Genomic DNA, 12990 nt, shown 5'->3' on the forward strand with positions numbered 1-12990 from the left:
TGGGGCCTTGTCACAGTCCACAACATCAGAGGCAGGCCTATAATTGCAGCCCAGATGGAAGATTGCAATTCTACCTCCATTCTTGCTATCAGTGGTGTCACAATTAAATTTCAGTGGTGCACTGGTACCTCACATCAAAGGAAACAACTTCAGTCCTCCAATGAACTCATTTGCACTGCTGTGAGCCATGTGCAGAGTGAGTATACCACAGAAAATCCAGGCCTCTTCAAAACAGCACAGGCCGAAGTAAAAGGGAAGTCTCATCCAGTGTGCTCTGCAGTATCGACAGCCACCACAGAGAACAGATGCAAGGTACAAACAACACTCACATTAATGCCCCATTGAAATGACAGAAAATAAAGTGGAAAAGATAAAAATAATTGGCCATGGGAGGAGTGAGAGAAAAGATTATGCAGCCATCTTAAAGGCTGCCCTCTAGCACCCTCCACTGTCTTTCTTTTTAAAGTCAGATGAACCTCTGGCTGATTCCTTTAGTCGGTCAGCAACTCTTCAGGACCTTCTTCAACTAGACAGTTTTCTCTATGAACTCTCACCAAGGGCAATCCTTTATTTCCCCCCAAACTTCTCCATGTACTTTTTGGAACAGATGAGGAATATAGGCTTAAACCTCTTTTCCTTAAGACTACTTCTTATCGTCATACAACCTTTCAGGAATTCACCCTCTGGAATCCCAAAATTTCTTCCCATTCCTGGAGACCTAGGTATCCTGACCTTGGGACCCAGTCATTCTCCCAGACCAGGAGTCTTCTCCAGCCACCCCTCTGTTAAGAGAGGACCCTATTCCAGATCCTTTCCCTGCACAGGGAAAGGCCTCTCATCAGAGGCACACTGTAAATAAGTGGCACCCTCAGACTGCAGACTGGCCCTATTAAAACCCATGACACCCCTCCACTGGGAAGTGTCAAACCTCTCCAAATACTCCCACTGTATTCTGACAGGGGCAAGGTAAGTACAGGGGCATGGTACAGGGGCAGGGTAAGTACAGGGGCATGGTACAGGGGCAGGGTAAGTACATTCAGGACATTGTGTGGGATGCAGTGTGATTGTTGTTAGGATACTTTGAAAAGGTTTTCCTATGAAACTTTCATCACTGCACTCACAGGAGCAGGGTAAGTAGAAACTACTGACTCTACCCTAGAAAGTAGCACATACTCAAGTCAGGGCAATTTCTGGATCTCGTTACATCTGGAAAACCTTAGAGAAGCAGGAAAGGTAGTCAGGAAGGAAAAGATGCAAGTGAAAGAAAAGCTAGCTAAGGCTGCAGAACAAAGTGGGGTAGATTTTTTAAAACTGCACGATCGCGTACTTTTGTTTGCGCAGCAGGCGCAAACAAAAGTACGCTGGATTTTATAAGATACGCGCATAGCCGCGCGTATCCTCTAAAATCCTGGATCATCGCGCGCAAGGCTGCCGATTTTGGGCAGCCGGCGCGCGCCGAGCCGCGCAGCCTGCCTCCGTTCCCTCCGAGGCCGCTCCAAAATCAGAGCGGCCTCGGAGGGAACTCTCTTTCGCCCTCCCCTCACCTTCCCCTCCCTTCCTCTACCTAACCCACCCCCCCCCCGGCCCTATCTAAACCCCCCCCCTACCTTTATCCATGGATTTACGCCTCCCGGAGGGAGACGTAAATCCACGCGCGCCAGCGGGCTGCTGGCTCGCCGAGACCCGACCCGGGGCGGTTCCGGAGGGCACGGCCACGCCCTCGGAATGCCCCGGCCCGAAACCACGCCCCTGGGCCCGCCCCCAAAACGCTGCGTCATTCGGCCCCACCCCCGACACGCCCCGACACGCCCCCGTCCAAAAACCCCGGGACCTACGTGCGTCCTGGGGTTCTGCGCGCGCCGGCGGCCTATGGAAAATAGGCGCGCCGGCGTGCAAGGCCCTGGTCACGTAAATCCGGGCGGATTTACGCGAGCAGGGCTTTTAAAATCCGCCCATACGACAATACTTTTTCAGATATTTCTCTGAAAGGAGGAAGTGCAGAGGTAGGTAAGACTGAGAGGAAAAAGAAGGAATATGTAGAAGACATAAGAAAAAAGCAAAAATGCTAAACACTTTTGTTCAGTGCTTACTGAAGAATGGACTGGAAAAACCCCACAGATAGTAATACAGAAGAGAGGGGTTTGTATGGAACTTGCAAAGGTAAAAATAGAGCAAGCTATGAAACCAGAAGGGATTATATCCTAGGATGTTAAGGGAGGTCATTGAGGTACTGGCAGGTCTGTTGCAGGATCTATTCAGTTGATCTTTGGAGACCAGAGTATTCCATGGGTTTGTAAAAGGGGAGAAAGTGGGAAATTACAGCCCATTAACCTCCAGTGATAGGTAAAATTAATGAAAACAACACAGTTTATTGCAAATTTATCAATGTTCAGATATGAGCTGCTTAGAATAACGTATGCTACATAGAAGGCATATACATTTTATAAATAAATAAGTACTGAAGGATAGTGAAGTATCTTGAATCCAGCAACATAGCAGGATCTGAAGCAGCACAGTTTTAACAGAGGGAAATTATGTCAGACAAACCTGATTAACTTTTTTGATTGGGTGACTAGAGAATTAGATTGTGGGAATATGTTTCAGCAAAGCTTGTAATAGTGGTCTGCAAAAGAGGTTCATAAATAAACTGAGCTGACTTGGGGTGAGCACCAGAGTGTTAGACTGGATTAAAAACTGGTTAAGTTTTAGACTACAGAGAGTGATGGTAAGTGGAATTCACTATGAAGTTAGAGAGATAATGTGAAGTGCTTCAGGGATTGTCCTAGAGCTGGTTCCATGCTACACCTTTGTGAATAATATTGCAAAAGGGTTAGAAGGAAAGGTTTCTCTCTTTGCAAGGAACACTAAGATCTGCAACAGAGAGGGCACCCATGAGTGAGTAATCAGAATAAGAAATGATCTAAGAAAGGTCAAGGACTGAATGAATGTTTGGCAGTTAAAATTCAATGTAAAAAAGTGCAGAATTGTGTATTTAGGATGCAGATATCTGAGGGAATGTTATACAGTTGGGAGTGAAATATTGATATGTATGACCAAGAGAGAGACTTCTGGCTGATTGTGTCTTTTCATCAGGGTCATGCATCAAAATGCATTATGGCATTAATAGAAACATAGAAACATAGAAATGACTGCAGAAGAAGACCAAACGGCCCATCCAGTCTGCCCAGCAAGTTTCGCACTTTTTTTTTTCACATACTTATCTGTTACTCTTGGCTCTTAGTAACCTTTTCGTTCTATTTCCCTTCCACCCCCACCATTAATGTAGAGTGTTGCACACGATAAGGCCATAACACATGCGATAAATGTGTTACTGCATGGTTCGAATGCAAATTTTTTAAAGGGGTGGGATTGGGGAGGGGTTTGGGTAGGATTAATTAAAATGAGAGGCAATATCACACTGCAATAGCATAATGCATGCTATTCACGGTTTTAAAGCTGGAAATAACTACACCGTTTTTACTGCTGTTGAGCTGTGCGACATGCCCAAAATGTCTGTAATGAAATTTGTGATAAATTTTGCAAGTTGCATTTTGGCCATTTCTGGGCTTGGAGAGGGAGGGGGAGTGGAGTGGAGTAGAGAGAGAGAGAGAGCGAGCCTCTTAGAGTCCATCAAGCTAGGGTGAGAGAACATAGTAGAAATCTCAAATTTGTGAGACTTTCCTCACTCCAAATGACGTCAAATATTCACCAAGGTGTACTGTTCTATTCGTACATCTCACTCTGCATATAAAACTGGCCCCTAAACCACCACCAACACCACACCTTGAGTTATTAGCTGGTCCATCTACAATGATATAAATAGCTGAGTACTAGAAAGGCCTTATACATAGTCTCTCTCTCTCTCTCTCTCTCTCTCTTTTTCCCTCCCTCCCTCCCCTTTACTGCACCCTGTGCTATTCTACCTATGCAAAGTGCTAATTAGTGTGCAGTAATTGTAAAATTATCATAAACACACCCCTTTTTCTTACTGCAGGCATTATCCATGCATTATTATAGTATTTTGATGAATCTAGGGGCAAGTTAGCAAAACACTTGGACAGGGCAGTAGCCAGAGCCAAAGGACTGCTAAGGTGCATAGGGAGAGGTAGAACCAGTAGAAAAAAGGTGGTGGTAATGCCTCTGGATAGATCTTTGGTGTATCTCCAAAAGGATATAGACAAACTAAAGTCAGTCAAGAGGAAGGCAATCATAATGGTATGGATTATAACTCTGTGTTATAGCTAACTTTGGATCAAATAATGTAGCTTGTGAATTTTGAGGCAAGCTGTGTTATTTGATTTACTTGTTTTTGGCTAGTAATAATCCGATTAGTATGTGGCTACTGGTTCCAGATTTTCAAGAAAAGTTAATCCAGTCCTAGTTTTACCCCATTGCATGCTGGGACTTATTTTGATTTCCCAATTGCATTCCCTAAGAAAAGCAAGACTATACATAGCTGCATGCAGGGGAGTAAAACCAGGACTGGATCAACCTGTCCTGAAAATCTGGAGCCAGTTGGCAAGCCAATCAGCTTATTACTGTACTCACGGTGGTGGGGGGAAATACCATGTATTATTGCTGCATTAAGGCGTTTACCATGCAGTAAATTCCTAACAGCTTAGTAAATGGCCCCCTAAGTTTATTGAAAATAATCATAGATACTACAACAGGACGTAAATCGGTATCTACCATCATATTCTGTGTTTCTTTGCAACTGAATATAAGCTGAATTAAGTCTCATTCCCACTTTTGATACTTTTAGAAGATATACTGTTAAAGCTCCACTTTTGGCTCCTCACAATATTTTATTTATTAATCACATTTTTACACTCCATTCCACTGTCTGTAATGCATTATAATGGATGAAAATGGTGCTGACCAGAATATGAATATGTTAAGGCCCATAGATTCATATTTTACATTTTTTTTTATTTCAATCTTGAGAAAACTGTATACACAGGACAGCAGCAATGGAAAAGTATAAATCTACAATATAAATGGGCTCTGACCGACAGCCCACAAATGCGCAGTAGAGAGCAGCTCTACTGCGCATGCGCGGAACAGAGAGCTCTGCTGGATGTGCCGCGCATGCGCGGGCAAGAGAGCACGTCGGTCACAGTGGCGGACGCAGTGTTTTGCATGCTCCGGGTGATGTGGAGTTGGGCTGAGGTGGACAAGATGCGCGTAGAGAAGCGGCGGGGAGTAGCAGCGGCGGCGGTATCTGAGCATTGGGCGGGCCAGCAACGAGCCTGGTGGTGAGGTGCGCGCAAGAGAGAGACCCCTGGAGACCTCTCATCTCCGTGTCTGCGCCATCCAACGAGAGCAGGGTCATGCTTAACAGGACCCTGGGGTGGCAGGTGAGCGGCCGACGTCTTGCAGCAAGAATGAGGGACCCGAGCTGCTGCTGCCGCTGGTGCAACATCGGGAGAGGGAAGGGGTTGTGGATGAGGTGAGAGAGGAAGGAAAGGGAAGAGAAGATGAGAGGGGATGGACGGAAAACGGAAGAGATTATGAGTGGGTAAGTGGTAAGGGTAAGACGTTCTGGAGAACATAAAAAGAGGGCGTGGTGGAGGACTGAGGGAGAGGGAAGGGGTTGTGGAGGAGGTGGGAGGGGAAGGAAAGGGAAGATGAGGGGATGGAAGGAAAAAGAAAGATGAGAGGGGATGGAAGGAAAGGGAAGAGGATGTGAGTGAGTAAGTGGGAAGGGTAAGAAGTTGTGGAGAAGAGAAAAAGAGAGAGTGGAGGAGGGCTGAAGGAGAGGGAAGGGGTTGTGGATGAGGTGAGAGGGGAAGGAAATGGAAGATGAGAGGGGATGGCAGGAAAAGGAAAGAAGATAGGATCTGACCAACGGCCCACAAATGCGCAACAGAGAGCAGCTCTACCGCGCATGCGTGGAACAGAGAGCTCTGACCGATGTGCCATGCATCTCTCTCCATGGAGACGAGAATCAGCGCAAGTTCAGCGAGTGGACAAGGAATATCGGGGGGGGGGGAGGGAGTTGGGACGGGAGGAATGTCAAGAGCTCTGACAGACGTGCCGTGCTACAGGGGAAGGAGTGAGTCACATAGCGTAGTGACTGAGAGGGGACGGGAGGGGATGAGAGTGAGGGATTGGGAGAGGGTGGGGAGTGACTGAGGAGGGAAAGGAGTGGGAATGAGGGAGGGAGGTGAGAGTGAGGGAAGGGGGTTTCAGTGAGAGGGGAAGGAGGCAGTGGGAGAAAGAGGGTGAGTAAGACTGAGGGAAGGGAGTTTGAGTGGGTGCAGGGGAGGGAAGGGGAGGGAAGGGAGGTGAGTGGAGGAAGGAGGTGAGTGACCGAGGGGGAAGAGGATGAGTGACCGAGGTGAATGAGCGAGGGGAAGGGGGAGTGAGAGAGAAGATGTGTAGAAGAGTGCCGTTTTCGAAAACCGAACCGAAAAAATATTTTTTAATGTAGCCTGTTGTTACAGGCTTAACGGCTTGTTATCTTATATGCTATGTAATTTTCATTTTAGCAGTTTGTGCACCATCCTGTTAGACTTAGATCCCAAAATAGCAGAAATTTCTCACACAGTTGTTGAAAAAGGAATGCTATGGCACCATGAATTTTAAGCTTTTTTTCTTCTGCCTAAACATGCTTACACACACACACATGTAATCAGAATTGCCACAAACTATCTGAGCCATTTATGTGGCTGATCTGAGATCAGGCACATTAGGATTCACCGTGGACAGTAAGTTTTCAACTTGTACTTTCATTTATTTTGTGATTGTGTAAATTTGTTTTGCTGCACAATTTATTTTTTTCCACCAAGAGATACAATGTGTGATGATAAATTTAAAAAATGTCTTGTTCTTTTCTTCTGATCATTATCCTCTTTTTTTGCCTTTATTATGTTTCAGGAAGTTGGAAGCATTATTGGGAAGGTGAGTGTACTTTTCCTCACTTTCTCTTTAGTTATTCATCATATTCTGCACACAGAATTTGATTCAACTTTTGATGCCTATCTATTTGCCTTTCTGAAAGAGCAGTGCCATCTATAAGCTCATCCCAGTGGCAGTCCCAGATTCAGCATGCACAGGGTGGTTCATTGCTTTAGCAGACAAGAAACACACAGACAATCATTCATAATAGTTTATAAACAGCAAAAACAGAGAATAACATCCTGAAATTCAGCAGCGGCAATAGGGTACCACACCAGGAAAAATATCAATGAGAATAAAAACAGTATCATAAAAACAAAAATCAGAAAAGATCAATATAGACCTATGTGATCAATGAAAACATCTTGACTATTTAATCTACTCCAGTCCCATTATGGTCCCCAGATTAAGTCATAAATGTCATGTTTATCCTGAAGCAGATAAGTAAGTTTATCCATCAATGTGAATTCTGTAAGAGTAATATGCCACTGAACTGCATGCAAACAGGCCCACCAGACATTGAGCCCACTTACTAATATTGATAACCCCCCCGTACAACCAGGAGACATAGTTTGGAAGACAATTCAATAGAAAGACTAGTAATTTCCTGTCCAGTTCAATAAGAAGACCAGTAATTTTCTGATTTGCATATGAGGTGGCACTTCTCGACAGTCCCACCACATATGCAAATAAGTGCCAAGGACCATATAAGCCCTCCAACAGACTGGTCTAGAAGCACTGAACTTAGAGAAAAAGACTGGACACTGATAAGCCCTTATGAAGTAATTTATACATTAACTCTTGACTTTTGTTACAAACTCCATAAACGTTGCCCATCGCTTGCATCCAACTCTATATGGAGATCATGATTCCATCACTCTATATGCATCACGCCCTATAAGTATCAGCTTCCCCATCTCCATATGCTAGATACCCATGAAACTTTGTTTCTCCTTTAGTTACCTGTGTTGATTGCATTAGCAGCTTCTCCCCTATGAAAGTTAATACCAACTTCAAACACAAAAGTCACCCTCCTTATCTGCAAAAAGAGATAATGGGTATAAAGTGGAAGGTCCTATTTAGCTCTCAGATCATCCAAAGGAGAAAAAGACGTTCTCTTCCACATCTGACCTAAAAAGCAAAGTACTTGATCATTCCACAACTGCATATCTGGGGAGAAAGTAGTCGGTGAGAGCTAGGCATTTGCAAATAATGGGGTAAGTGGGAAATAAACCTTTTTCACTCTTCCCAAGCAATTACCAACCTGTTTCCATATCTTTAGAGAGTCAGAATCAATGGGTGTGATCTACAAATTTTATTTAGACTGTTTGTGCTTGGTGGTAGAATAATAAACCAGCCAAGTTATGTCCCTGGTTTTGACTCCATTTCAAATCACTTCAGCTCTGATCTTTTTCTACCCCCATCCAACCCCTTAAACTAAGTAATCTGGTGGCAAAGTAGCACAAAAAGAAATTAGGAAATTTTTGGCATTTGCAGTGTCGCAGAACCAATCCTCGGGACTTTCCTGTGCCACAAAAAAGATGAGAGATGTTCCTGCAATAATACAAAAAATGTATGTGGAACATCACAGGAACCTGTTGAAACAGATATAATAAATTTGATAAAATAACCATTGTAATAAGGCTGCCACTACCTAGCAGCAGTATAGGTAATATAGCCCATCTATCCAAGTCTTTATTTTTCAAAGAGTGGGGACATAATTTTACTTAATTCTAAGGAATTCAGGAGATGACTTGGAAACATTTGTAGGAAACAAAAAATTGTCTGCATAAATAGCTATAGTATACATCTTTCTATAAAAAAGAAAACCAGAGAGCACTGTAGAGGTCCTAATCATGGCTGGGTACTCTACAGGACAGAGAAAGATGAGGAACAGAACCCATTTCTGAGAATCAAAGTCCTGGAAGAATGGTATAATGCTTTAATCCACATTCCAAATTATTCTGGAATGCCATATTATCACAAACCACAAAAGAGGAACGTCCAGGAGATTCTGTCAAATGCTTTGTCAGCATCGAGCAAAATAATTAATCCTGACTTTTGGCGCTGCTGGGCTAAGTGAGTAATATTCACCAACCAGCTCATAGTGGAAGACCTCCCTTTCATAAAGCTAGTTTGGTCAAAAGTTCAAAAACTTTCTCTAGTCTAAGTTGCAGAATCTTTGCAAATATTTTTACATCAGCAATTATTTAAAAAATGAGCCTGTAGAATGCATTGTCCAAAGGTTCCTTATCTTTCTTATGAATCAAGGTAAGAGAGCCTGAGAAACCCTGCAGAGAGCTCATACTTGTAAATAAGGCCCCCAGCATGGCTAAAATTCTCCCTGAAAGATTCTATAAAAATCCATGGGGAAACCATCTGTGCAGGGACTTTTTTGAAACGGTAAGGCAAGCATTGCTTTGTAAATGTTAAGTTCTGTGATTGGACTAGTCAAGAAATAAGCTACCTCAAGAGTCAAGATCAGGAGGCCAAAACCATCAAAAAACTGTAAAATATCAGCCTCTGTACTCACACCAGTTGCAGAGTACAGTTCTGAGAAAAGCTCCTGGAACACTCTATTAATTTCCTCAGGAAGATGTTTGAGAGTGCCCCGCTTGTTTCTAATACAACTGATAACTGTGGGCTGCAAAGTTTGTATAGCTAATTTAGCCAATACTGAACTCAACTTGCTCCCAAATTCATAAAACTTTTGATGCCCATATCAGAACAATTTGTCAATTTGGGAAGCCTGCAAGATGTTGACATCATCCTGAGTTTATGTAAGTACCTTACAGATTTTAACATTGCCCTGTAGCTTATGTTTATGCTTCAACACAGTATTGTTTCAAGGAGATATTTTTGCTTTTTTTTTTAGAACTTATTTCTGCTAGTAAATGAAATAGTTCCCCCCAGAGAACCAAATTAAGCATTTCCCAGCACAGTACAGGATCACAGGATTCAGATGGGTGTATTTTCACAAACTCATCTACTGTTTTATTGACTATCTCCCCAAAAGCTTTGTCCTTTAGAAAAGATAAGTTGACCTTCCATCGACCCCTTTCCATTACCCTGATATGGCCTCCCAATGTAAGGCTAATAGGGTTATGATCGGATAAAAAATTGGGCCATATGTCACAATCTACAATTCTAGTGCATAGAGTAGAACTAACCAGAAAGTTGTCAGTCCTGCTGAATGAGTTATGTCCAGGGGAAAAATAAGTAGAATCCCTACCAGTCGGGTTGCGTTCCCTCCAGAAATCTTTAAGATCAAAAACTTTAAGATCAGCCTGCAGCTTGGAAACCCTGCACTGTATCTGTTGTGATTCTGCCCGCGGACTTAGCTGCGAGCAGCCTCTTACCTTCTCCGGCTGCTAAGAAGGCGGGCAATCCTCGCGGCCCGGAGACCACTGCCGCTGCCGTCTGCAGCAGGCCGCTGCCGCCGCTTCTCTCCTGCGGCCTGGGAGCTGCTGCTATCTTTGCAGCCCAGAGGCCACCATTGAGCACTGCCAGTCTCCCCTCTTCGCAGCCTGGAGGCCACCGCCACTCTTCTCCATGTGGCCTGAGAGCCACTGCCGACCAGGCCATCCACACAGCCTGGGAGCCACTGCCACCTCCTTCATCTCTTCATGGCCTGGAGGCCACCGCCGAACACCACTGTCTTTCTGCGGCTAGGCTGCCACCAAAGCCTTCCTCTTCAGCGGCCTGGAGGCCACCTCAAAGCTCTTCTCCATGCAGCCAGGAGGCCGCTGTCGTCCAGGTCCTCTTTCACGGCCAGGAGGCCTCTCCGGAGCTCCTTTTCTTGCGGCAGGACGTCACCGACTTTCTTCTTGCTTCGCGGCAGGGAGCTGCCGTAGTCAAGGCCTTGCTTCCTCTTCACAGCAGGACGTCGCTCTCCAAGGTCCTGCCTCTTCCTAGGTACGTGGCCGCACCTCCTCTCTTCATTTAAAGGGCCAGCAGTGGGCTGTCTTCCTAGGCTCCTCCTGCTGACAACCTTTAGGCGTTTCCTCTTCAGCCCTATAAAGAGGGCCTTCCTTCAACCAGTCTTCGCCTTCGCAAGGAGTTGGTCATGGAGTCGGACCTCTCCTGGATCTTCAGTTCCAGCTCTTTGTCCCAGGAGTCCTCCGTGATCCTTCTTCACTTCTTCAAGTCATTTTGTTCCTCGTTGTTACTCCTCGTCTTCGTCCATGGTTCCTGAACCTTTATCTTGATCTTCGTTCCATGTCTTGGTCTCTTATCGGATCCCATCTCCGTGTTTCCAGATGTCCAGCTCTCCTTGTTTCCGGATGTCCAGACGTCCTTTTGTCTCCAGATGTCCAGACGTCTCTGTCCTTTGATGTCTTCATCCATCGTGTTCCAGATGTCCCAGTGGTCCTCCTCTCTAGAGGTCCCTGATGTCCAGATGCCTTAGATGTCCTGATTTCCCGAGGTACCAGTGTCCTTTCGTATCTGATGTCCTACGTTCCAGTCCTGATGTTCCAAGTCTCCGAGTTCCAAGTCCTGACCTTGATGTCCTGAATTTCAGGTCCTGATTTTTTAGGGGGGATTTTTTTTTTTTTTTAATTGAAGTTTCAAACAAAGTTACATTGAAAACAATGTTACAGAAAAAGATAGAAAAAACATCATCCTTTTTAAGTCACCTCACTAGGAAATTTCCCTATTCACCATGGGGCGGATTTTAAAAGCCCTGCTCGCGTAAATCCGCCCGGATTTATGCGAGCAGGGCCTTGCGCGCCGGCGCGCCTATTTTCCATAGGCCTGCCGGCGCGCGCAGAGCCCCGGGATTCGCGTAAGTCCTGGGTTTTTTTGTCGGGGGCGTTCAGGGGCGTTCAGGGGCGGGGCCGATCGATGCGGCATTCTGGGGGTGGGACACGGCATTTCGGAGGCGGGCCCGGGGGCGTGGTTTCGGCCCGGGGCGGTCCGGGGGCGTGGCCGCGCCCTCCGGAACCGCCCCCGGGTTGCGTCTCGGCGCGCCAGCGGCACACTGGCGCGCGTGGATTTACTTCTCCCTCCGGGAGGCGTAAATCCGTGGACAAAGGTAGGGGGGGATTTAGATAGGGCCGGGGGGGTGGGTTAGGTAGAGGAAGGGAGGGGAAGGCGAAAGAGAGTTCCCCCCGAGGCCGCTCTGATTTCGGAGTGGCCTCAGAGGGAACGGAGGCAGGCTGCGCGGCTCGGCGCACGCCGGCTAACCAAAATCGGCAGCCTTGCGCGCGCCAATCCTGGATTTTAGAAGATACGCGCGGCTACGCACGTATCTACTAAAATCCAGCGTACTTTTGTTTGCGACTGGTGCGCCAACAAAAGTGCGCAAACGCGCATTTTTTAAAAATCTACCCTCATATATTTTAAGAATTGTGGGAGAACCAAAAATTAAAGCGGGTCCAAGAAAAATACAGTTCTCTTAAAACACTTAGCTGTTATACCGTGTCATGTACCAATCTCTTTTAACCAACACCTCTTGGATTACTTAGGAGTGTGAGTCTAAGTATGCACGTAATTGTTCTGGCTCAGAAAAAATGTATCTATCATTTTGATAAACCAAAATACACTTGCACAGGAACCTTAAATAAAATGTGGCTCCTCGTGAGATCACTTCATCCTTCATCATCAGAAAAGTTTTTCTTTTCTCCTGCATCTTCTTAGTAATATCTGGGAATATTCTAATTTGTTGTCCGTAGAAAAGCTGGGCCTGATTACGAAGGATTGTCGCTATACATTATTTCTATCTGATGATTGTATGAAAGTCACCAACAATGTTGCTCTAGATTCTATTTTACTCTCAAAAGATTTTTCCAATATCTCAGTAAGATTGTCTGAGGAAATATGATCCTGATTTTGTAATCTCTTTTCTTCCCTTTTTTCAGGTAGATAGCATATTTTTTTAAATCGCTGGAATAAATGTTTCTGGAAGACCTAGAATATTGATGAAATAACTTTTGAGCAAATCCTTAGATGCCATCCATCTGGTTTTTGGAAAATTCAAAAGTCTTAGATTATTTCTTCTTAAATCATTTTCAATGCGATCCATCCTCCTCATCACCATACTCTCAGATTTTATCAAATTACACTGCACCTCTTTCACACTTTTAATCT

General features: G+C 45.0%; 1 protein-coding gene across 13 annotated transcripts in view; it reads left to right on the forward strand.

Annotated features, from left to right (window-relative positions):
- LOC115084679 (poly(rC)-binding protein 3-like) overlaps positions 1 to 12990 on the forward strand; it is a 1201673-nt gene that overhangs the window by 1035063 nt on the left and 153620 nt on the right. For all 13 annotated transcript variants that reach the window (XM_029589869.1, XM_029589872.1, XM_029589868.1 and 10 more), the window contains one exon: positions 6880 to 6903. In XM_029589869.1, coding sequence (XP_029445729.1) covers positions 6880 to 6903 — 24 coding nt within the window. The remainder of the gene's footprint in view (positions 1 to 6879; positions 6904 to 12990) is intronic.

Source organism: Rhinatrema bivittatum, chromosome 2 (genome assembly GCF_901001135.1).
Source record: "Rhinatrema bivittatum chromosome 2, aRhiBiv1.1, whole genome shotgun sequence".
NCBI lineage: Eukaryota > Metazoa > Chordata > Amphibia > Gymnophiona > Rhinatrematidae > Rhinatrema > Rhinatrema bivittatum.